The 23,576-nt window shown below is 46.4% G+C and overlaps 4 protein-coding genes across 5 annotated transcripts; 2 read left to right on the top strand and 2 right to left on the bottom strand.

The window, feature by feature from the left end:
- The first annotated feature begins 103 nt into the window (after positions 1-103).
- rnaseka (ribonuclease, RNase K a) lies at positions 104-2,280 on the top strand. Its single transcript, XM_083666598.1, has 3 exons — positions 104-327; positions 831-913; positions 1,488-2,280. The coding sequence occupies exons 1-3, from the start codon at positions 250-252 to the stop codon at positions 1,633-1,635; spliced, it is 309 nt and encodes a 102-aa protein (XP_083522724.1). The 5' UTR covers positions 104-249; the 3' UTR covers positions 1,636-2,280.
- alox12 (arachidonate 12-lipoxygenase) lies at positions 1,815-9,834 on the bottom strand. 2 transcript variants are annotated; one of them, XM_083666585.1, is made up of 16 exons: positions 9,399-9,834; positions 7,906-8,036; positions 7,631-7,774; positions 7,255-7,456; positions 7,010-7,091; positions 6,778-6,900; positions 6,537-6,643; positions 5,987-6,159; positions 5,584-5,727; positions 5,151-5,354; positions 4,881-4,967; positions 4,483-4,652; positions 4,097-4,218; positions 3,749-3,849; positions 3,467-3,637; positions 1,815-3,266 (listed from the first exon to the last, which is right to left on the bottom strand). In XM_083666585.1, exons 2-16 carry the CDS (start codon positions 7,930-7,932, stop codon positions 3,087-3,089), a joined length of 2,037 nt encoding a protein of 678 aa, XP_083522711.1. In that variant the 5' UTR covers positions 7,933-8,036; positions 9,399-9,834; the 3' UTR covers positions 1,815-3,086. The 2 variants fall into 2 exon arrangements, with proteins under 2 accessions (XP_083522711.1, XP_083522712.1); XM_083666586.1 differs by lacking the exon at positions 7,906-8,036.
- Positions 9,835-11,392: 1,558 nt separating this feature from the next.
- Positions 11,393-21,852, bottom strand: pelp1 (proline, glutamate and leucine rich protein 1). Its single transcript, XM_083675906.1, has 17 exons — positions 21,707-21,852; positions 21,419-21,483; positions 20,871-20,976; positions 20,508-20,657; positions 20,151-20,222; positions 19,826-19,885; positions 19,528-19,684; positions 19,134-19,266; positions 18,858-18,945; positions 18,498-18,586; positions 18,203-18,316; positions 17,954-18,104; positions 17,598-17,754; positions 17,343-17,398; positions 16,832-17,056; positions 12,629-14,473; positions 11,393-12,388 (listed from the first exon to the last, which is right to left on the bottom strand). The coding sequence occupies exons 1-17, from the start codon at positions 21,845-21,847 to the stop codon at positions 12,293-12,295; spliced, it is 3,705 nt and encodes a 1,234-aa protein (XP_083532032.1). The 5' UTR covers positions 21,848-21,852; the 3' UTR covers positions 11,393-12,292.
- Positions 21,853-21,926: 74 nt separating this feature from the next.
- On the top strand, positions 21,927-23,338 carry med11 (mediator complex subunit 11). The gene is made up of 3 exons (XM_083679761.1): positions 21,927-22,207; positions 22,332-22,462; positions 22,637-23,338. The coding sequence occupies exons 1-3, from the start codon at positions 22,138-22,140 to the stop codon at positions 22,778-22,780; spliced, it is 345 nt and encodes a 114-aa protein (XP_083535887.1). The 5' UTR covers positions 21,927-22,137; the 3' UTR covers positions 22,781-23,338.
- Positions 23,339-23,576: the final 238 nt, after the last annotated feature.

The following is a 23,576-nucleotide window of genomic DNA, read 5'->3' as shown; positions in this document are numbered from 1 at the left end:
TTTCCATCAATGAGCAATTTAGGCATCCCTTCTGAGTCTTGAATGTATCCTGAAAGGGGTTTTCCGGTTTACACAAGTCAGCTGACACAACTGCTGACTAAAGTTTGACTAAAGGTTGGCTGAAGTTTGGCTGAAGTTTGGGAGAGCCGAAATTCCTTTCTTTTTTACTTGTAAACTTGTGAAGTACGACGGTTCCGTGGCTATAGGAGTTTCTTTTTTACTCGAAGTCTTCAGATAAGACTTTAAACCATGGTTTCGTGTTTGTTTTGTGGTCCCAAGCTGGCCGCTTGTGGTATTGTTATTAGCATTTGGGGAGTCATCATGCTGGTAAGATATAACTTTTAATTCGAAAGTTCTTGTAACCATCATCGTATAGGATGAAGTAGTTAATATACTTAATATCACGGTTTTTGTTTGTATATTGCCAGTTATTTGAAAGACATCTATTCAAAGTGTTTAAAAGAAGAGGGCTAGTAATTTGCATGTCAGTGACGAGTCCAGTGTACGTGACAGTCAGGCACAGACAGTGACAGGCATAGCATGTGTTTGCTTCACCGAATCTGCTCTACAACATAAATTGTACTAATGTGGATTTAAGATCTCACCCTAAACCTTTCATCAGAGACGGTGGAACGTTTCCTATATAATCTCTGGATTCATTTGACCCCAGACTCCTAGATAATCAAGTTTTTTTTCTTCACAGCAAAGCATATCAGGAATTTGTTATAGGCATCAATGATCAGAGACCTAAGACCCTCTCTCCCTCTCTCTCTCTCTCTCTCTCTCTCGCTCTCTCTCTCTCTCTCTCTCTCTCTCTCTCTCTTTTGCAGGCTATGTTGGGTATCTTCTTCACCACTCATTCTGCAGTGTTGATTGAGGATGTGCCCTTCACCGACGAAGACCTAAAGACAGAGTGAGTAGCCTATCTCAGGTCGATTTCACTACCCGGCCATGTGACAATGGACAGGAGTACAACACTTGATAAACAACAAAACATACATTTTGACCACTAACTGTATCCCTCATCTTTACCCCAAACCTTAACCATAGGTTAAAGACTGATAACTTATTACCGGTAGATAACAGTCTGAGGATGCAACCCACTTTGTCCTTTGTAACATGGACATCTAGTGACTGCCAGTTCCCCTTTTGACTGTCTACAAGCATGACTCACAGTGGAGTTATAGCTCCAGAAATGTCACACTCACAAGACACACACACACACACACACACACACACACACGCGTGCGCAACACAGTGGAGGGGGTGTTGTTTCCATTACAGTCCCGGGGACCCACCGGGTGTGCAGGTTTTGTGTTCCAGTGCTAACATACCTGATTCATCAACTCTTCCTAACATAAGGTGTGTTAGTACTGGGTAACAGAAAAAGCCTACACCCTGTGGGTCCCCAGGACTAGGGTTGACAAACACTTGTGGTTTTGTGTCAACCAACTGGTTTTTAATTCTCATATCTTCTCTCTCTGCAGTGAAAACCCCCCTCTTCAGACCATCTACAGGCTGTACAACCAGGTTGGCTACAACTGCTTCATAGCAGCCGCTATCTACGTGTTTGTGGGGGCTATCTCCTTCTGCCAGGTCAAACTCAACAACCGCAAGGAGTACATGGTGCACTAGCCCCCTCGGGTGGAGGGCAAACAACACAGCAGTGCCTTAACACTGGAGAGAGAGTGCCTGTCCCTATCAATTCAAGTCCTGTATTACTGTTATACAGTCTGAATGGTAGCAATGTTCTTGTATGTATGGATCAGGAGGCTGGTGGATGTAGAAATCGGAGGAGAGCTTCATTGTTATGCTACGATTTCTACACCCACCAGCCTCCACTGGTATGGATGTGTCTATGTACTGTACATGTCTCCTTGCTATTTATCTACTAAAATGAGTTGTGTTTTCTCCTGCTCTCCTGAAGTAGGGATCATAACTTTAACTGTGACTTTACTCTCTACTCTGTTGTGCCTATTCTCTCCCTCAGGGTCACATCTGAAGTGACAGTTGTTGCATTTCTTTAAAACCAGCCTGAGGCTTTGTCTAAAATCCGCACCAAGGGTTGATCCTTGTATTGAGTGTTCTAGAATGTTCTGATTGAATCTAGTTGTGCCTCATTGGCCAGGATGTGTTCTTTTTCTCTGCCTGTCCACGGACCAACTGCCAACCATCTCTGGCCTCTTTAGTGTGTAAAATCTATCTAATGTAATTCTGTTGACCTTTGTTCTGTCCTGCCTTGGCCATACTGTATATCATAAAATAATGAAGAAATTAAAAAACAAACATTTTGTTTCCAACAAACTGTTTACTATGAAGAAATGTAAAAACAAATGTTTTGTTTCTAAGAAACTGTCTACTATGATGTCTAACAGGAATATTGTGTAAGCAATACTTCTCAGATCACCCAGCATGCATTTCATAACATTGCATGAAAACCTCACATAATTACATAGTATTATTACAACCATATAAAAACTAGAAAAGTACAGGTGAATAAACAATAGTTATCTTCTTAAAATAGTATATCACAGTAATTCATATCTGTCCCAAGGGACTTCCTCATATAACCGCTGGGTGTCATTATTTCATCGCGTCACTAGTACTGTCACATCCTTGAATAGAGGAAGTTATCGCTATCTCCCTTATCTGTGGTGCAAGGAATGGAAGTCCCATAGCTACTGTATATACTGTGTAATTCAGCTCATTAGAGAAATTAAGAGGATTGTAATATGAGAGAGAGTTTGTAGAGAGGCTCTATCGCAATGGTGGTAAGACCATACATACAGAACAGTGTCCTCTATATCTATCTAATGTATATCTATATCTATAAATCCGGTTTTATCTCTATGTGTAGGACAAAGTCCAGATGTGGAGAAGAAGTCATTCTAGCCTATTAGGATGCATCCCATACATGGAGCCACTATAAGGATGCAATCTTAGAATGCATTATGTTATATTATCATTAGTACGGTAAGGCAGTCCTCCTAGACTATTAGGAGACTGTTCATATCCTGCAGGGTAGGAGATGAGTAGAGGAAGCCACCCTAGACTATTAGGATGCATCCCATCCCATACGCAGAGCCCTATATGGTGATGCTGTTCTCTATCCGGCTGGGTAACAGGAAGAGGTATGGCAGCTCCAGTCCCTGGTTCTGACTCAGAATGTGTTCCTCGATGTCCTTCAGTTCCTGTCTGAACCTGTCAATCACCTCCTGGGCCCTCCTTTCAGTGAAATACTCCTCCACGTACTGACCCAATGGGATCTGGGGAGGAGGTGAAAGAGGGAAGAAAGAGACAGGAGGTATGAAAGGAAGAAGAGGGGTGGAGGTGAGGAAAGAGTGGGGTTGTGAGAAGAGGTGGGTGACATGAAGAATAAAAGGACAAGCGGAGAGAAATTAGAGTCAGTTACCATTCAGGTCGAGTTGTAAACTGTAGTAAACGTGTCTACTGTGTGTAAACTCACTGCGTCTGGTTGCAGCCGACCTAGATGCCATGTGATCGCCATCTCCATGCAGGATTGGCTGATGTCAGGGAGGGTGTCCATGATCATCTCCATGGTAACGGCATCTTTGTCGGTCGGTGGAGGGTGCCTCATCGTACATGGGGTGTTGGGTACCCAGGCACACCAGTCAAACTAACAAAACAAACATGATGTAATCACAAATCAAGGACAGGAGTGTGTGTGTGTGTGTGTGTGTGTGTGTGTGTGTGTGTGTGTGTGTGTGTGTGTACAGTATGTTGATACCTGTCCATTGTTGGTTGCTGCATGCTGTGCTGTGCTTATGAAGATGGAGACAGACAGCAAGGTGGTCAGCTCCTCTCTGTTCTTTAGCTCACTAGACAGACCTGAGAGGAAGAGGAGGGAGAAACATCATACAATTTATACATGAATCAATTAGCCTACAGATATCAAATCACAACTTCCACTTCTTCAACTACCATGCCCAGAGATGATCCCTTTGCCATACAAACAAGGATTCTACCGAAACTTAAGCTCTCTAGTGTAAATGTTTGTAAAAGGTAGTGTAAATGCATCTATGTACTCTACTATGATACATGCCACTACATCACAGGAAGTGTGTGAGAGGCTGACCAAATTTGGGCACGTCCACGAAGCCCTCCTCAGCGATGTCTTTAATCCAGGCCTGCAGCTCTGAGTCCTGCACCACATCACTGTCACTCTGGTAGAACACACACACCATCCCTGAGACAAAACTGAGGAGACAGGAGAGAGGACAGAGGGAGGGAGACAATACAGGGAAATTGGAGTCAATACAGGAACTATAATCTACTGGATGTATTGCATTGATACAGACTGACTGTTCACAATGGCAGCTGTCCAGCAAATAGGTAGCACATGAGTGTTTAGAACCACTACATACAGGAGACCAGCCATTCCTCATTCCATTGCATGCATTACAATGAGCCCATCCTCCAATTTCTACCCCCACCAGCCTCCCTGGGATGTACAGGACATACCTGTGTATGGCGTCCCACAACATGAGGCTGTGCTCTCTGTAGAAGTAGTTTTTGAGCTGTGAGGCTCCACGGTCGGGGAAGTCAAGGCAGGGCTGGAGGGACCTGTAGGTCAGGACCTTGTACTCTCTCTGGGCTAGCACCAGCAGACCCTCACCTCCTGTAGACACCACCTACACAACACAGTAGAGGAGAGGAGAGGAGAGTTCAGTAGGGTAGAATACAATAGAATTTAATATAATAGAATTTGTCCATCTGTTACAATAGAATTGTATTTTTTTTTTGCTCTGCTCTAACTCATCATCATCAAATATTTAGATTTAATCAACAACGTGAGAGACCACTAAAATTAATCCTTCAATAACCAGACATGAGTTATGAGAAGGTGTAGAGGGACTGACCCTTTTGAAGATGCCATCGGCGGAGATGAGCTGAGTGCGCCCTCTGCAATTGATCTCCAGTGTGTAGCGCAGGTGAGGAGTCAGGAGCTACAGCAGGTACAGAGAGAGCAGAGAGGATCTAAAGGCCAGTACTATAGAAGTGTACTTGGAGATGTTGCCCTAATACCTTGGCTTTAGCTCAGCTGGCTAAAAGCCTTGAGGACACCCAATCTGTCATACTTGCTGAACATACCAACCCAGTTGTTTGAGTCCCCTCAGACAGACACTGACCTTATAGATGGGGTGTACAGCAGGCAGCTGGCGGAGCGTAGCCACACAGAACACCTCCACCACCAGGTGAGTCCTCAACAGGTGGGACAACAGCTGGAACACCTGGAACTCTGAGTGACGCACCCAGATCTTAGCCAATAGCCAGGCCAGGGGCGGGTCTCTGGGCAGGAAGATGGGCATGTCCAGGCCAGGATTCTGCCCCAACTGAGAGAGGAGGAGAGGAAATGGTCAGAATGGCGTGTCTGTGTGAGTGTGTGTGTGTGTGTGTGTGTGTGTGTCTGTGTGTGCATGCATGTCTGCGTGTGTAGTGTGTGTGTGTGTGTGTGTGTGTGTGTGTGTGTGTGTGTGTGTGTCTGTGTGTGTGTGTGTGTGTGTGTGTGTGTGTGTGTGTGTGTGTGTGTGTGAGTGTGCGTGTGCATGCGTGTGTGTCTACCTGTATGGCGATGGGTATTAGTCCCGTGTCTGGGTGTTCGTACAGCAGACAGAGAGGAGCAGAGATGTATTGAGGCTTCTCTCTGATCACGTTGGTGGGACAGCCATCCATCACAGCATAGTTCACAAGGTATATGTTCCCCGCCTACAGAGAGAGGAGAGGGAGGGGAAGGAGGGAAGAGAAGAGGGGGAGGGGAGGGACGAGAGGGAGAGGAGGGAGAAGAGTATAATAACTGTTATTATTATAGTAGGTATATTTCCCCGCCTACAGAGAGAGGGTAGGTTATATTATGTTAGTTAGGTTAGTTAGTGTAAAGATACATTTACAGTAATCAGATGTTTAATCCTAAATCGGTCCCTAGCTTAGCCCCTATCCCCCTATCTTTTTCATTGCCTCTCCTTACCTTGAGCTCCTTTTCCAGGGTGGTCCTGGGTGCCAGCGACCCCAGCACCATGTCTCCTAATACAGGGAAGTTGTCCGGCAGCTCCCTAACCCTCTGGATCATCCTGGGGTTGGAGCCATTCAGACACTGGTACCCAAAGAACCAGTCCTCCTTCCAGTGGTCCATACAGTACTCTGGAACCAGAACCACACAGAGACACTGGCTATATTCCAAGTTCCATACTAGAATCCTGTGTTTGATGCCATTCCTCATTCCATTCCATGCATTACAATGAGTCCGACCTCCAATTTCTACCTTCACCAGCCTCTCCTGTGCTGCATTATATGTGGTGTGGGAGGGAGACACTCATGCAAACAACCCAATGGTGGTCATCACGGCTTGTCAATCATTTGTTGACCCCCAATAGAATTGGGTTACATAAGTATGGTACACCTGTTCATTGCTGAGATAGCTGAAAAAAGAAGAGACATTTTCTCCCCCCAGTCCAGCAAATAGAGGGCAGAAAAGGTTGATAATATACCTGTAATATGATAATGATGCTACATCTTACCAGCTATGGGGCTTTTGAGCTTCCAGAAGATGCGTTTGAAGTCCTCCAGGTCGTCCCACGACTTTCCAAACCTGATGGCCAACTTCTTCAGACACAGCTCCATAAGACTGAGAGAGGGGGGGAGAGAGAGAGAGAGAGAAAGGGGAAGTAAGGGTAATGGAGTGATTGAGCGTTGTAAGAAGAAAAGACCACGGGGGGGCGTATGGCCAACATGTAAATAAGGACTAAATGTGTGACTCACGCATAGTGCAAGGACCCCTCAAAGTCGCTCCGTTTCTCATTGTCGAAACGCACGTCCTGATGCAGGTCTGCCTCTGATTTTGCATCAATGCACTTGGGAATCCCAGGTGCCCACGCTACCCATCTGACAAACACAGGGGAAAACATGCATAAAAAATGTGTGTGTGTGTGTGTGTTAATGTGTTTGTGTGTGTGTGTGTTAATGTGTTTGTGTGTGTGTGTGTGTCACTGACCTGTATATCTTCTGTCTATCCTGCAGCTCTGCCTTTCTGTGAGCAAGCAGCTGAGGCAAGGAGTCATCGCCCAGTCTCTTAGCTGAAGTAGGGAGATGGGGAGAGAGGGAGGGAGAGAGAGAGAGAGTGAGAGAGTTTTGCATCTATTCCCCTTCATGATTAAGGTTAGCATTAGAGAATAGGTGTAGGATAATCTGATCCTAGATATATCTGGTGGTTAGGGTAAGGGTTTAGGGTGTATCAACCTGTCCCTTCTCGTATCTCCACCTTCACGTCTCCTATCAGCCAGCGGTAACAGGGGAAGGTGAGTACGCTGTCGCCCCCCGGTGGCTCCACAGTGATGTAGCGGCAGAACCAGTTGTCCTCTACCCAGTACCTCTGCTTCTCCAGCCTCACCAACAGAACTGAGCCGAGAGGAGCCGCACTGCACACCTTATACTCATCTACCTGAGAGAGAGAGCAACACACACACTCTCACTAATATTCATCCAACTCTGGTGTGTGCGTGTGCGTGTTTGTAAGTGCACTAGTGTGCGTGCGTGCGTGCGTGTGAGAGACAGAGATAGACAGACAGACAGACTGAGAGACACAAACACACTGTAACAATGCTATCATACTCACCGCCCCCCTACAGAAGTCCAGACCAGGGTTGTCCAGTAATGTCCTCTCACTCTCCCCTCTCTCTCCCACCAGAGTCACATAGATGTAGTTATTGGTGCCTGAATACTCAGAGGTCCCTGTAGCCACCTTCACTTTATACTCCATCTACACACACACGGAGGACGGGCTCATTGTAATGCATGCAACGCAATGAGAAATGTTATCAAACCATGTGTTTTCCCATTCTGTTCCATGCATAACAATGAGCCCGTCCTCCAATTTCTACCTCCACAAACCTCCACTGAGAGGAGCCTGGGGTACATGGCTACTAGAGTTACCCACTGATTGACTGGTCTGGAACCAGGCTAGCACCCCAGGCACGCTGCTACCTGCTGGTACTTCTAACCCTGGCTGGGCTCCAGGAATCCTGAATGAGATGCATGGACAAGGACAGAGACTTCTCAAAACGCATGGATGATTTGGGATCAGGGGAGGCTGGTGGAGGCAGAAACCGTGTTTGACAGCATTCCTCATTCCATTCAATGCATTTCAATGAGCCCATCCCCTGATTTCTATTTCCACCAGCCTCCCGCTGGCTCAAACATCATCTTAAATACAAGAGCTAGATCTAATAAGCGTATGTTTGTTCACTTCCCACAACAAAACAAAGCTGCTGAATGAGAAATATGGGTTCGATAAGGGAGTAAAGAAGGGAGTCAGGACTTCTAGAGACATGCATGGACAAGTAGCGCTGTCTTACATACAGCCAGGCATGAACACCACCAACAACTCAATGAGAGGATTGTTAACTGGAGAAATGTTTTAGTTTTTATTTAGGTGTTTTACACACTATTGGGAATGGAACAACTCTTCACTTGGTGCAAATGCTTAGTAAATGTGTGAAACAGGAAGTGTAATGAAAGAGGGTGTAGCTAATGGGTGACCGACCCATGATCCCTGCATAAAGGACATGACTCCATTTCACCAGTATTTCTCTGAATGATTAACCCAATACTTAATAATCTGAGCATTGCAATGAGCCCGTACTCAGATTTCTGCCTCCACCAGCCTCCCTGGGTATAGTAGGTGATGTTTCTATTGAACACCACATAGTCACAACACATTCTATTCTGCTGCAACATAATTCCCATGGCGTGGTGGGAAGTGCGGCACCACCTACACTGGTATAATACACCACATAAACTGGTATAGTGGCTCATACAACACCATACCACATACCACAGCTTGATACAGAAGCTGTACTTTATACACGGTTTTCACACATACAGTATGAACATTCCCTCTATCTATGATTGTAAAAATGTACACTGTTTTGAACATATCCATAGACACCACAACATTTGTATATGCTGGTTCCCTGGCCTACCCACTTCCCTGCTGATGCTAACGCACATTCATGATGTCATTGATGTGGTCTGGGTTGGTTAGCTGTGTGTGTCATGATAAGATCTTCATTTAAAAGAGCTTCTCCATAGTTTATATAACCAACCTAAACTCTCTCTCTCTCTCTCTCTCTCTCTCTCTTTCTCTCTGTTCTCCTCCAACTACTGAACAAAGTAATGGAGTCATTTATTGTACATGACATTATCCAAACACACTACTGTACATGCTGTAACTCTTCTACCTTGCATTACAATACCTTGGAGAGGAAACCTTATTTAAATTATAATGAAATCGAGCAGACCAGAATGCTTTCATTCATATTCATGTGTGTGAGTGTATAGTTTGTACAGCAGTAATCTAATAAAAGCAAAGGAAAAAAACTTACCTCAGTACAGTTGAAGTTGAAGTTACAGAAAGTCCACTTTTTGCAGTCTTTTATCTACGTGTGTTTCTCACTCCCGCCCCTTTCTCTCTCTCCTGTGTGTTTCCGTTCAGTAGCCCTTGTTCCCCTCTGAGTCCTCCTCTTTTCCTTTTTACTCTCTCTTTTTTCTTCTTTACTCCAGAGTGAGTCTCTCTCTCTTCCCTCCCTCTCTGGTGAAACTCTCAGCGACACACAGTCTGTTAATCCACCAGGCAGCTCTCAGCTCAGATATATACATTCAACAGTTTTCACATGCATTTCAAAATCTCCTCTGGTGATCTTTCGCTCTCTCTCTCTCTCTCTCTCTCTCTTTCTTTCACTACCTGTCCCCTATTTGTCGTAATAGCCTGGTCTCTCTCTCTCTCTTGACTGAGCAAGAGCTATCTCTCTTCCTCTCCCTCTCTCTCTCTGTCTCTATAAGCACAAGTCATTTGTTTATGTGCTCTCCTGTTCTCTCTATCACACCAGGAAGTGGCCTCCTCTCAAGGGGTTCATACAGTAAGATAAGGCCTCAGACAGAAGATACCTATTCTAGCATCATTCAATCCTGCAGTACACTAATATGTAAACAACTAAACAAGCAATATTCCTATCTCAGATTACTGCCCCCTGCAACAATTTGGAGCATCTTTACACCATGAAATATGTGTATTTATTTACACAATGAAATATATGTATTTATTTATTTAACCTTTATAGACCTTAGTGCTGTCTTTCACCCGTTCCGAGAAAATGAAATGTAAATATATCTTTAGATTCTCACTTATGCCATTCCACTTTCTGTCACTGTATAAAACTTCTGCATCTCTGCACGTAGCGGTCAGAATAAAACCCACTTCTACAGTCATATAGTATAGTCCAGTTTACAGTACTCCATAGGCTACTGTGTTGCATATAGAAATATAGGAAGATACATACTAGAGATACTGGAGTAGACCCTCTCTACTGATAACATACTAGTGTTTCATTGAGAATGCTCTGTCTGTTTACTCTTTGGTAGAAGCAGCCAGATCTGCAGAGATAGAACAGTGTTCTATATCTATGTCCAGATCTGCAGAGATAGAACAGTGTTCTATACAGTTTCTATGTCCAGATCTACAGAATGGAATGCATAGAATCAACATCATGCTCCAGAATCTAATCTGTTCCATCCATTCCATCTGGACATTCTGTAGATGCAGCTGTTCTGTTGGCCCTGTGTCTGGAACCCAGGCTCTGAGAACACCCTTATGGTGAGGTCATTCTAGTGTGTGTGTGTGTGTGTCAGTCTTCCCCTCCAGCTCCACCCAACTAGCCTGAATCAACAAAGAGGGGGGACTGGGAGGAAGGCATGCACAGACGCATACGCACTATCACAGACTAGTGAAACACACACACTTCAAGCTCTTTCTGAGGCCTCTCTGAAAAGTAGTATTCTACTATTCTATCACTTCAAACCTACACCTGAGGCTGCTGCATGCTTCTCTGTTCTTACAAACCTTTTTTTTTTTTGCAATTTCCATCATCTGTTATTACTGTACGTGTAGTTCGGCTTTTGACACCAGTGACAGTAAGACAGAGGGCTCTCCCCACACTTCCCCATCTGAGTTTCCTGTTGGTTGCGATAGTGCAGAAATAACCCTTACGAGAGCCACAGCACAATGTATGACTGGGTCAGTGTGTGTGTATCTCAATAGTCATAAGAGACCTCCTCTTCCTGCATCGCTTAATTTATCTGTACTGATATGAAGGACAGGTGAAAGCATATTCCTAGTGGACATGATGAAGAAATGCCTTTCACCTACCCTGAGTTCTCAGATCTGTGCAGGTGAAGGGAGGGAGACGAGGAAAGGAAGCTACTTTAGACTATTGAGATGCAGCCCAAGAGTCTAAATAATCTAAATGGAGTGTTCACGCTCACAGGGATCTAAAACCCTACCTCAGGACATGTAACAAACAAGCATAACATTAAACACTGCTCACATTTGTCTCTTTGACGTTTATTTATTTTATAACAAAAGGTAAGACACAAACAGGATGTATAAGAAGACCCAAACACATATTAACATGATAGTGACCACACAAAAAAAAAACCACACAGTACACTCACTAACTAACTAACTATAATATATCAGTCAGTTAGTCTTGAAGAGCGGAAAAGTCTTTAAATGTTTGATGTAAACTACTCTAACTGTTGAGGACTCAAGTCAGTATATCACACATGGTTCATTCTAATAAGCTGTAGCAGGAGGATCTAGACCAATGCTGTATTGTTTTGGATTTTCCAATGCTGTATTTTTTATTGTTTACAACAACAACATCCAGGTTTTCGTAGAATCACAATGACATCGGCTAACATCCAAAAATAGTGACAGTTGTTTCATTACCATAAGCAAGAACGTTGACAAGTTATACAGGAGGCCATTATACAGTAGAGGTATTGAAGTGTTCAACATCCTGTCGACTGTAACATGAGTAAATATGGGAGAGAATATGAGAGGGTGTCACTTGAGCAGTCAAACGCTACCAGGAAGGTAGAGGCAAGACTACCACATGTCTACAAGGTTTAGGCCTGTCGGTGTTGATTGTTTTGTTGGATAGGAGGCAAAACTGACATTTGAGACATACTGACTGGCAGTGGTTAGGTAATATGGGTGAATGGGGCAACGGGTGGTGTGTGTGTGTGTGTGTGTGTGTGTGTGTGTGTGAGTCCAGCCCAACTGAACTGAACAGGGATGTGTTTCTCCAAAGCTTCTTAGCATAAGATAGCCTTTCGCCCGAAGCCTAAAATAGACAAAAGAAGGTTTTTGTGCTACGGTGCTTTAGAGAAACTGCCCCTAAAACAGTTAGGAAGCAAATAGAACGAAATCAGGCCCAGTTTAGGAGCGGTTGGAAACAGAAGCACCGTGGTCTTCATCGTCTGGAGGGCAGGGCATGAAGTCTGCTAACATGGACGCCATAGCTTCTTCATCCAGCTGAGTGAGGAGAGCGGGAGGGAGAGACAGAGAGAGATCATTGTAGAGGCTAGTTTTTAAATAACTCTTGGTCAAAGAGAGAGGACAGGGGATATTTACATGCAGATAAACAGCTTCATTACCTACATAATTTGCATATCTATAAATAGATGATGTGTATCTACAGACAGCCACACTCTGACATGACATGACCACCAAGCCCGGCTCTCTCACGGAAAATGTGTGTGTGTATGACTTTACCTTTTTCTTCTCAGTGCCATGTCCCGATCCTTCCCCCTCCTCCTGTTCTTCTCTTTTTCTCTTCATCCCTTTCCCATCCTCTCCTTCCTCTTCTACTTCCTCCTGTGCTCCTCTCTCTCCTTCAGTCCCCTCCCCCTCTCTCTCGCTCTGACTAGCTGAACTCCCTTCTGGTCTGGCGGCGTCGCCGCCCTGTTTGGATGCGTCTTCTTGTGGATTGGACGGCTGGTCGGCAGCCACCCTCCCTTCCTGTGCAGTGTCCGCCTTACGTTCGTGTTGATTGGCAGGACCTTCTTCTGAGGAGGAAGTTCCTTCTGGCCGATTGGCTCCCTGCTCCCATGACCTGGCTTCAGGTCTCTCTCCTTCCTCTAGCTCCTCCCTCTCTTCCAGAGCTCCTCCAGTCACACAGAGGATCTGAGGCATCGTTGGGTCATTCACACTTTCATTCTCATCCCCCTCTTCTTCTCTCTCTCCTTCCCTCTCTTCTTCCAGGACACCGATACTCTCCACCTCCTGAGCCTTCATCCCTTCTTCTCCGTACGGAATTCTACCTGTCTCCAGTTCTTCTATCCCTCCCTCTCTCTCTCTCTCCACACAAAATCCTCCCATCCCTCCTTCATCCACTGTTCCTCTGAGCACCTCTCCCTCCTCCCTCCCCAGCACACCTCTCCTGCTCTCCCCCTCCAATAGAGGGATCTCTCCATCTTCCTCCTCCTCCTCATCCTCCAGCTCCTCCCCCTCTTCCTCCTCATAGTCCTCAAACTCCTCCCCATCATAATACTCCTCCTCTTCAGGGAAATCACTCCCGTCTTCCTCCTCCTCCTCATCCTCCAGTCCCTCCTCCTCTTCCTCCTCCTCCCCCAGCTCATCCTCATCCTCCATCTCTTCGTCCTCCTCCTCTTCATCATCAGAACTGTTGATATTAATCACGTTCTGGTCCTCTTCACTAGCCTGCTGTTGTTGTTGTAGCTGCCTGGAGGACTGGGCTAGCTGGCTCTGGAGCTGTTGCATCTGGATGGGCAGGCCCAGGGGAGTGGGCTGGCCTGGGGCTGGGGGCTGCAGCAGCATCTGTTGGAGCTGAGCACCAGGCAGGGAGTCCCCCAGGCCCCCAGAGGGCGCTGTGAGCTGGCCCACACCTGTGGAGTTGATCTGGGGCCCCAGGGACACCAGCGGGGTGGGAGGGAAGGAGTTGATGGAGTTGGGGGCGGAGGAGGAGGAGGGCAGGATCTGGTGGGTGATGGCGGAGGAGGGGGGGAGGTCATTGGGGAGGGAAATGTCCCCTGTCGTCCCTGCGTCCCCGCCAGGACCAGGAACAGGGAGAGCAGCACCCCCTGGAGGTACGGAGGGCTGGGGGAGACCCTGTGCGTTGGCTCCATCCTGGTTCTCCAGCAGCAGCATGCCCTGGGGGACGATCACAACACTGTCGTCAGAGTCGCTCGCCAGTGAGATTTCCACATCCTCTGCCTCCTCTTTATCGTAGCGTACGAAGATGGGTCTTTGGCCCTCAGGGAGCCCCAGGCCGGCCAGCTCAGCCTGGTGATGGGGGGAGAGGAGCTGGTCTCCTGGGGTGCCGGCTTGGCCAGAGAGGCCTGGAGGAACCAGAGGGAGGTGGTTCTCCAGGGAGCCTAGCAAAGCTGCAGGGCCCAGGCCCAAGTGGTGGCGGGCAGGGAAGGGAGGGCCCCCCAGGAGGTTGGGGAGGGTTAGAGAGGGGGCCTGGGAGGGGGTGAGGATGGGGGCGGCAGGGATGGGTTTGAGGGTGAGGGGGGGCAGGGGGAGGGTGATGGAGGGGGTGCGGGGGTGGAGGAGGGCATTGCACATGGTCAGGGCCTCAGTGCAGAACGAGGAAACCTGGGGGAGAGAGAGAGAGAGGGAGTATGTGAGTGGGAGGAGAGAAAGAGAGGATGGATCAGTAAATGCAAATACATTCCAAAGGTCATTTTTCTAATCGAGGACATTTTACTATGAACACTAATTAGTTCTCCACATGGAAAACAACAGCCGACTATCAAACACAACCACAGCTACAGTCATGTGTCACATGTATCCAAGTGAAGTGTGATCAAAACACACATCCCTTGATGGGGTACAGGGCGCCAACAATTCTGTATGAGTTGAAGTAGGGCCCGCACAAACAAATGCTCCACCACGTGATTGGATCGTACAAGGATCTTTGTCAGGTAAGGACCCTGGAAGGACCGAAACATTGTCCGTCTTAGTTTGTAAATAAAGCTATGCAACTTCAAATTTCCAGCTATCTGAAGTCTCCGACAGACAGACATTCCCACAGTACCAGATCCATGTACAAACCTGTTCCACAGTCCATAGGTTTGAGACAATACCAGCAGGGGAGGCTGGTGGAGGTAGAAATGAGGTGGAGGTAGAAATGAGGACAGGCTCATCCTAACTGCATGGAAAGGAATGAGGAAGGGCATTAAACAAACGTGTTTGATACCATTTCTTATTCCATTCCATGCATTACAATCAGCCTGTCTTCTGATTTCTACCTCCACCAGCCTCCACTGGGTGACACAATACCAGTAACCTAAACCTTAAACCAATCCGTCTTCAGGTAAATCTGTTGCTTCAGCAAGGACAGAAAACTGAATCATAGTTCCCTCTTTGATTTCATGGTTCAAATCTAACAACCTTAGTGGGAAACCAAAATAAGGAAATGCCAAACAGGCATCGTGAAGGCTTATCCTATCTATCTGTCTAACCTTCTATCTTTCCAACCTCATATCGATCTAACCTTTCAACTACCTAGAATCATCCTTTCTTCCTTTCACCAGTCACTACTGCTTCAGTATAACCCATACTGATTAACCTTTTAATTGTTTTGGGTAAAAGGCAGACTTAGTTATCTTAGTAATCAAATGAAAGCTGAGAACCCCCCTGGATCATTCTATCTAACATTCCATAGATTCAACCAACCAAACCATCTCTAACTTCATCCGCTACCATCATAATCTTACTTTCTTTCAACTACCCAGCAAATATACCTATCTATCAAAACATCTTTAAACCTTCTACTACCAAAATAACACTTTGCACTTAGCCCACAAAGCTTCTTCTGGAACTTGTTTTCATACAGATCATAGGTTGGGCCGGCTCCTGTTCACATAGCAAACACACAATCAAATAGTAGTATTAATACTGATACCACTATCAACAATGACCTCCAACTATTCATATAGCAACAATCCACACAATCTCCTGAAAATAGATCATCTGAACTAAAAGTGGAGGCTGTGAAATTAAAGTTTTACACTAAGAGATCACACTGAATGTGCATGCGTGATGTGTTTATAATTGGTATATGACAAACACTTAGTAACATGCTTAAGGTTAGCGCTTTCTAAAGAGGAAGCAATGTTCTACAAGCGGTGTACAGACAGCACACTCAAATGATTATGGTATGTGTGTGTGTGGTGTGATGTGTGGAGTGTATGTGAGACGTATGTGTGAGTGTGTGTGCGTCTGTGTGTGTATGGGATGATGTGTGTGTGTGTGTGATGTGGTGTGCGGTATGGTGATGCGTGTATATCAGTGTTCTTGTTTGTGGAGAACCAGATGAGTCAGAGAGATGTTTACTCAGCTTAAACACTGACCACCAGTCTAATGCTTGGAGACATCAACACAACTGCAAGCCAAAGACATCCAACTATGTTGTGTATCAAAACAGAGAAAGGCATCTTGACGCAACAGTTTAATGTATCAAATGACTACGACTCCGTCTTGAAATGGAATGACAGCTGAATATCAGATTATCTGTGTATCCAGTCTCAAATCAACCAACCAACTAAGCAACCAACCCTACCCACAGATACTTGTTGATGCCCTGTGTAGATGTTAATGGATCAGACAGGTAGAAACTAAACCAGATGAATCCAAGCCTATAAGGCAGGGTGGAGCTGTATAGCTGACACCTAGGCCTGTTACATTCCTTCATATCCACACAGATGCTTCAGGGTTGGGCCCAACAGTGGATGTGGGCTACATGAGCTCCAATCCTGGGCTACGTTAGGATTGTACAGAAAATGCAACCTCCTTCCTATTCCTTGTAACTTGTCCTTGACCTCCCTCAGACTTTTGCTAGCAAGGTCAAGGAAAAGTTACAAGGAAAGGAAGGATTCTAGACAATCTAGTCTTAACACGAGAAACGACTTGTGTGTAATCCAGTGTCTTTAACCCTTTCCCCTGGGTCACCTTGAGGCTGCGGTCCCTGCGTCCATGGCTGAGGATGGAGACAGTGCAGGTGAGGGGCGGGGGCCAGCGAGGGGGGGGCACTAGGACCAGGGCCAGTAGGAGGCGGTAGAGCTCTCTGCGAGGGGGGGCACTGCCGTATTGACCACTCACCCCCCCGGCCTCCCACCCACACTGCTGCTGCTGCTGCAAACGCACACACAGGGGGAGGACCACGTCATGGAGGCGCTGTGGGAGAGAGAGAGGGGTTAGAACACACACACACACACACTGGGAGGACCATATCATGGAGGCGCTGGGGGAGAGAGAGAGAGGGGTTAGAACACACACACACACACACTGGGAGGACCATATCATGGAGGCGCTGGGGGAGAGAGAGAGAGGGGTTAGAACACACACACACACACACTGGGAGGACCATATCATGGAGGCGCTGGGGGAGAGAGAGAGAGGGGTTAGAACACACACACACAGGGGAAAGACTGTATATGTTGTGTGAGTTGGAGAGACTGACCTTATGTACTTCTTCTTTCAGCAGGGTGCCGCTGGTCAGTATGATCTGCCTCAGCGCTGTGAAGGATGAGACCGTATTAAGCAGCTGTTCAAGATAAAACCTGCACGTCTATGACGCTTAGAACCGGGGTTGTTAGTGGAGTGCAATCAAACACACGTGTCCTCATTCCACTGAGCCTGTCCTCCGATTTGTACCTCCACCAGCCTCTACTGGTTTAGAACCTCCCGCCGTGGTCCTAAAACCCCACCCCCTCACCTCTCAGTGCAGACAGACAAGTGTCCTGATTGGCCAGTGAGTCTCCTTTCCTCTGGAGCGAGGCTGTGCCTGCGTCGGCCATACCCAGTCCCTTCGTCCGGCGATTGCCAGCCTTCCCTCCTGTACCAACCAGATCAGCCACTGATGACTGACGGAGCTGGGGGGAGGGGGTTGGGGATAGGCAGGAGAGACGGAGATAGAGAAGAGAAGGGAAAGGGAGAAGGTGGAGGTGAGGGTGAAGAAAAAGACCATTTAGACAGTTGGTGTGTTCTTATTGGTCAAATTCTAAATTCTAAAATAAATTCTGCCAGTATCTTGACTACTGTAAACAACCCAGGGAAAGCAGGTGGTCTCACCTTGACAGAGTCCGCCCCCGGCGTGATGTCACCCAACAGGTGGGCCAATAGGAGCTCTGAGTGGGTTGGGCTTCCCTGCAGCACACAGGCAGATGCTCCAGCCACCCGTACCCACAGCTCCAGGGTGCGATACAGGGAGACTCGTATTGCACTGTGGGTAAGAATAGGGACGAATTACACACACAAAAGCAATACGCGCGTGTGTGTGTGTGTGTGTGTGCATGGATGTATGTATGGTGTGTATCCTACCTGAAGGCTCTCTGTTGTCCCAGGCTGGTCTCAGGTAGAGGGGTCCATGCAGAAAGCGTCTGGGAGAACAGCCTCTGTAACACACTGGAGTACTGCACCAACCCACTGCCCACACTGAAATATAAGAGAGATTAATCAATCAATCAATATTACTATTACTAACATCATTACTGTATTCATTCATAGAGATTAATAAAACAATCAATCGATCAATAAGTCTATCAGACTTCTAATGAAATAGCTAATAAATTATTTACAGGTAGGTGTGTGTGTGTGTGTGTGTGTGTGTACTCACGCTGTGATGAGAGCAGACAGCACCTCCAGAGTGTCATTGTGTAGGGCAGGTAACACTAGCTGCCTCACACACCCATCCCCTGTCACATTCTGTCAAAGAAACATACACAAACATGCTGAAGTCATGCCAAGACTATTGTACAGTAACTAACTCAAGACACAAAACTTCCAGTAGATACACCAACATTTTCTTGATATGGACTTTTCCTTTGTGTGTGTGGTTCTTAGTTTATGAGAGAGAGAGAGAGAGAGAGAGAGAGAGAGAGAGAGAGAGAGGAGAGAGAGAGAGAGAGAGAGAGAGAGGGAGAGGGAGAGAGAGAGACAGAGAGAGAGAGAGAGAGAGGGAGAGAAGATGACTCACGATGCTCTTGGTGCTGACAGCCAAGGCTCGACACACCAGATTGAGAACCTGCTGTATGGGCAGACGCACTGCTGAGGCTGGGTCAACACTGGGAGAGGGACAGAGAGAGAAAATGTACACTTGGTACAATGTCGTCTTTTCAATTACTGTACATGTGTGTGTTTGAGTAGTGTGTGTGTGTGTGTACACTTGAGTGTGTCTGAGGGGTATGTGTACGTGTGGACCGGGTGTGTGTTTGAGTAGTGTGTGTGTCTGAGATATGGGTGAGGCTTGTACCTGAGAGTGTGTCTGAGGGCCAGACACACAGCTCTGTATCTGTGTTGGAGCTGTAGCAGGAAGAGGGGGTCTGTGTCGTCCAGAGGAGGGTAGGGCAGCTCCACGCCGGGGCCCTCATACTGCACTGTCCCTTCTGACCATCGGGGGGAGATAGACAGGAAAGAGACTCATTCATCAGTCACTAAAACTCAGCGGAGGAGCAGCATCTCAATTTAATGAGCCAATGCAAGAAAATAACAACTTCTTAACACCTTTGATTGGAGGAAAGAGGCATAAGTATGTTTCCCCACCATATCATCAGATCAGTGATCACACTAGGTAGGAGGGTAAGTGAAGGAAAACATTGCAGAAAACATGCATTTCACAACATCCTGTTTACAATGACATATTTTACCTGACTCTGAACTCTGGTAGAGCTGTGCAAGCATGCCATTGGCTGAAGCCAGCAGGCAGTGAATCTGATTGGTCCAGCCCTCCGCTCTGCGGCCACCTCCCCCTCTCTCTAGCACCCCACCCAGACAGGGAAGACGACCATAACACTCACACGCCATCTGGAGATAGAGGAGAGGAGAGGAGAGGAGAGGAGGAGAGGAGGAGAGCAGGAGAGATGTCATACATGTGAACAAACAGCCTAATCAATAAGTCACACAAACAGAGACAAACATAAAAGACAAAATAAACAGAAGACCAACCTCTTGTACTTTGGGGTGGGCACTGTCCATCTTGGATAGGAAATAAGCACAAAGTTTGTCCTGTGAGGACAAAAACACTCATGGTGAGACATAAATAACGCCAACCAGTCTTAATACAAAAGAGTACTCATAGGGCAGGTTCCCCAGACACAGATTAAACCCAGTTTTTTTTTTAGTTTTTTTTTAAAGTCTCAATTGAAGATGCATTTCAGTACTCAGGATTAGTCTTAATCTGCAGGTAAACAGCCCATAATGTGTTAAAATGTCTTCTAGCACTCTAAACCAGGTATACAGTATGCATATTAATATAGTAAATGTGACTTACCCTTAGGGAGCCACAGGCCCGGGGGTAAAAGGTCATACAGGCTGTCATCCCCCCCATGGCAGCTAGGTGACACTGTGATAAACAACCACATCACAAGAAAATGTTACTTGTTGACCCAAATGTTTATCAAATCGCAATTCTCTCTCTCTGGAACACTCAGAGGATTTGATGCATACACAGCCTCTATGATACAGTAATAGGTCCACCTTGACCTCTGATGGGCTAGGTGGACATTTTATTTCATACTTCTTAAGATACATCTGTCCAATGCTATCAGATCTCCACAAGTGGGGGGGGGGGGGGGGGGCTATAGGGACAATTTTGGATTTGTTGTAGGGGTTGATTTTGGACCCTTACCTCTGCCTTGAGGCCTAGAAGGGAGGTGAGAATCCCCAGGATGGAGTTGAGGCCGACCTCCCTGGCGAGCTCTGGCAGCTGGGAGGAGTACTGCAGCAGGTCCTGGAGAACACTCACCGCTAGCTGGATGGTCGGGAGGGGGGCCTGGGACTGGAGGAGGGAGGGGAAGAGAGACATAAAAGGATGTTTTGCACAGGTGTCTCCATACTAGTGAGTGTGTTGGTCAGGTGTTTGTGTCTCAGGTGGATACAGTGGCCTACAGTATCCTGGTATACGCTCTAGATAGAGTGCAAGAACGCATTTTGGAACACAGCCAGTGGGTGTCTGTGGTAAGAGTTTAGTACAGGTGTGTGTGTCTCTCACCTGTATGACCTGCTGTAGGGAGCGCAGCCATGGGAGACAATGCTGCTGGAACACCTCACTGGAGCTGTCCTTGACCAGCATTGAGAGCAGGCACAGGCCCTCAAATCTGCACCCCCCCCACCACACACACACACACACACACACACACACACACATACATATACACACACACACACACACACACACACACACACACATACATACATACATATACACACACACACACACACACACACACACAGACACAGACACAGACACACACACACACACACACACACACACACACACATACATATACACACACACACACACACACACACACACACACACACACACACACATACATACATACATATACACACACACACACACACACACACACACACACACACACACACACACACACACACAGACACAGACAGACACACACAATGGAATTAGAAATAAGTTGTGCAAACTCAGTTTCATACTGCATAAAGTATTCTGTTTCTTCTAGTCTAGCTGGGTCAATAGCAAGCCCACGCGTGACAGACAGCATGGGAACTCACCTGGTTTTGCTAGAGGCGAGTTTTGCATTACTGAGCCCCACGAGACCCCCAACAGCTCCTGTGCTCTGGGGAAAGGGACGGGACGGGACGTTAGTGACAGCAAACTAAATACCAGCTCCACTATGCACGCTTTAGAAGCATTCATTAATGTTAGCTTGCTGTATGCTGCGACAACGGAGATGTCAAAGGAAAACAAAGACAGGACAAGTCAATTGCAAATAAGTCGAGAGACAGCTTCGTGCTAGCTAGCTACTGCTTCTTCATCAAAGAGTATAATGCGAATTTTACCTGGGTCGAGACCACGCCATGTTCCCGGTAGTTCGCTAAAAGTGCAGGCAAATATTCGGGCCGTTGCTCTTTCAAAACAGACACAAAACCCTCAGTTAGGCGCATATTGGAGGGGCCATGCAGCCAAGCCGCTGTAGCCATCTTGCCTCCTCGTTACGCCTGCAACAACGTCAAATTCAGGCGACTAAAATTTGACGTCAATTCAATGCGCATGTAGGGACCTTGTTGACGGTCCCTTGCAGAATCAATTGATGAATTAATTCAGATTTGTTTTAGGATGTAGATGATTTCCACTGTATTCTACATTAGCAAATAATTTTTTGTCTATCTATTATATTGCGCTAGTTTGTCGTGGCTACTGCCGGTAAGCTTGTTTTAGCTGAATTTACCGTTTCGTTGTCAGTGAGACACGAGCAAAGAGGTTCTGATTGATGGCGAATGACAGACTACGAGCGCTGGAGGAGGTTGAGAAAGAGATTGCGACGATTCTGCAGTGCGCAGGTCAGTATTTAATCCACTGTCTGAAATAATGTATCCAAATACACTGCAATATATGACATGGCTAGTACCCCAGCCATGTGGTTACTTTGTTTTCTCTTATGTCTTATTTTTCTTTTCCACACAGGAAACATCGTGCTAGAGCTGTCAAAAGACAAACACAACGCCAGTTTCCTGGACAGACAACTCGGACAGTTCACAGGCTCCGTCAACCGAGTGGAGACCGAACTGAGCTCCCAAATCCGCTACCTCACACAGGTATGACACGCACACATACTAACACACACACACACAGCCGAGCTGATGTTCATTCTTGATCACCATCAACATCTGCTACATTTAAGCTCAAAGAAACGTATATGTATCTTAAAATGAGAAAGAAAAGCACTTTATGCTATCAACTGATGTTCTCTTCCCTTCTCTCCCCCCTAGGTGGCCACTGGTCAGCCCCATGAGGGCTCCACATACTCAGCCAGGAAAGACTGCCAGATGGCCCTGAACAGAGCAGAGTACGCCAGGGTCAAACTGGGCGAGCTGGGCCGGACCTGCGAGATCATGCTGGACCCACAGCCCTGAGAGGGGAGAGGGCACTGGGCCGCGTTTAGCAGGGAGCAATGTTCTGGAACGTTCAGAAAGGTCAAGGGACCTCATCCTGTATGGAAAGGTCAAGAGACCTCATCCTGTATGGAATTGTTGGGACACTGTACCTTAATTCACACTACAGAACCGAACTGAGCTGAGCTGTGCTGGCCTGGCCTGGTTATGCATCCACCATAGTTAGTGGAAAGGACCATGTGAAAGGAAAATATATCTAAGCCATGCACAGTATGGTTCGGGTCAGACCTGTTGTGTGTAAAGCCCCTTTTCACCACTCCTCCTTGGTTCTTGGAACGTTCAGATTGAAATATAATATTGAGACATGCCTCTGATATGTGCCTGTTTATTATCACTTCAACACGCAGTACGTTGCGCCCTCCTCAACGCGACCACGTTTTTGGGGGGGTTCTGGTTATTGGTTTCTGTTGTCTGTTTGGTTTTCTTGGGAATTGGGGTTGATATTGTGGGATTCTCATTTTTGTATGATATCAGGAAATGCATTTGGTGATCTTTTGTAATAAAGTGACGTTTTCACCACCCTTTTTGTGCTATGTATTTTTGCATGTCCTATCCCCTCTGGTTTTCCGTTCCTCACACACGCACACACGCTCACACACAAATAAAAAGACATGGAGACAACTTTGTATGTTAACTGTTTTTCTTATTTTTTACATTTTCTAAAATGCAGTACAAAATAAAGAAGCGACATATATTTTCCAATGTTTTTACGTTTTTAAATCTTTTACATTTTTTCATTGTCATTTTGTTCCATTTT

This window comes from Argentina silus (assembly GCF_951799395.1).
Source record: "Argentina silus genome assembly, chromosome: 1".
In the NCBI taxonomy this organism is placed as follows: domain Eukaryota; kingdom Metazoa; phylum Chordata; class Actinopteri; order Argentiniformes; family Argentinidae; genus Argentina; species Argentina silus.
This window is presented reverse-complemented; position numbering and strand designations above follow the sequence as displayed.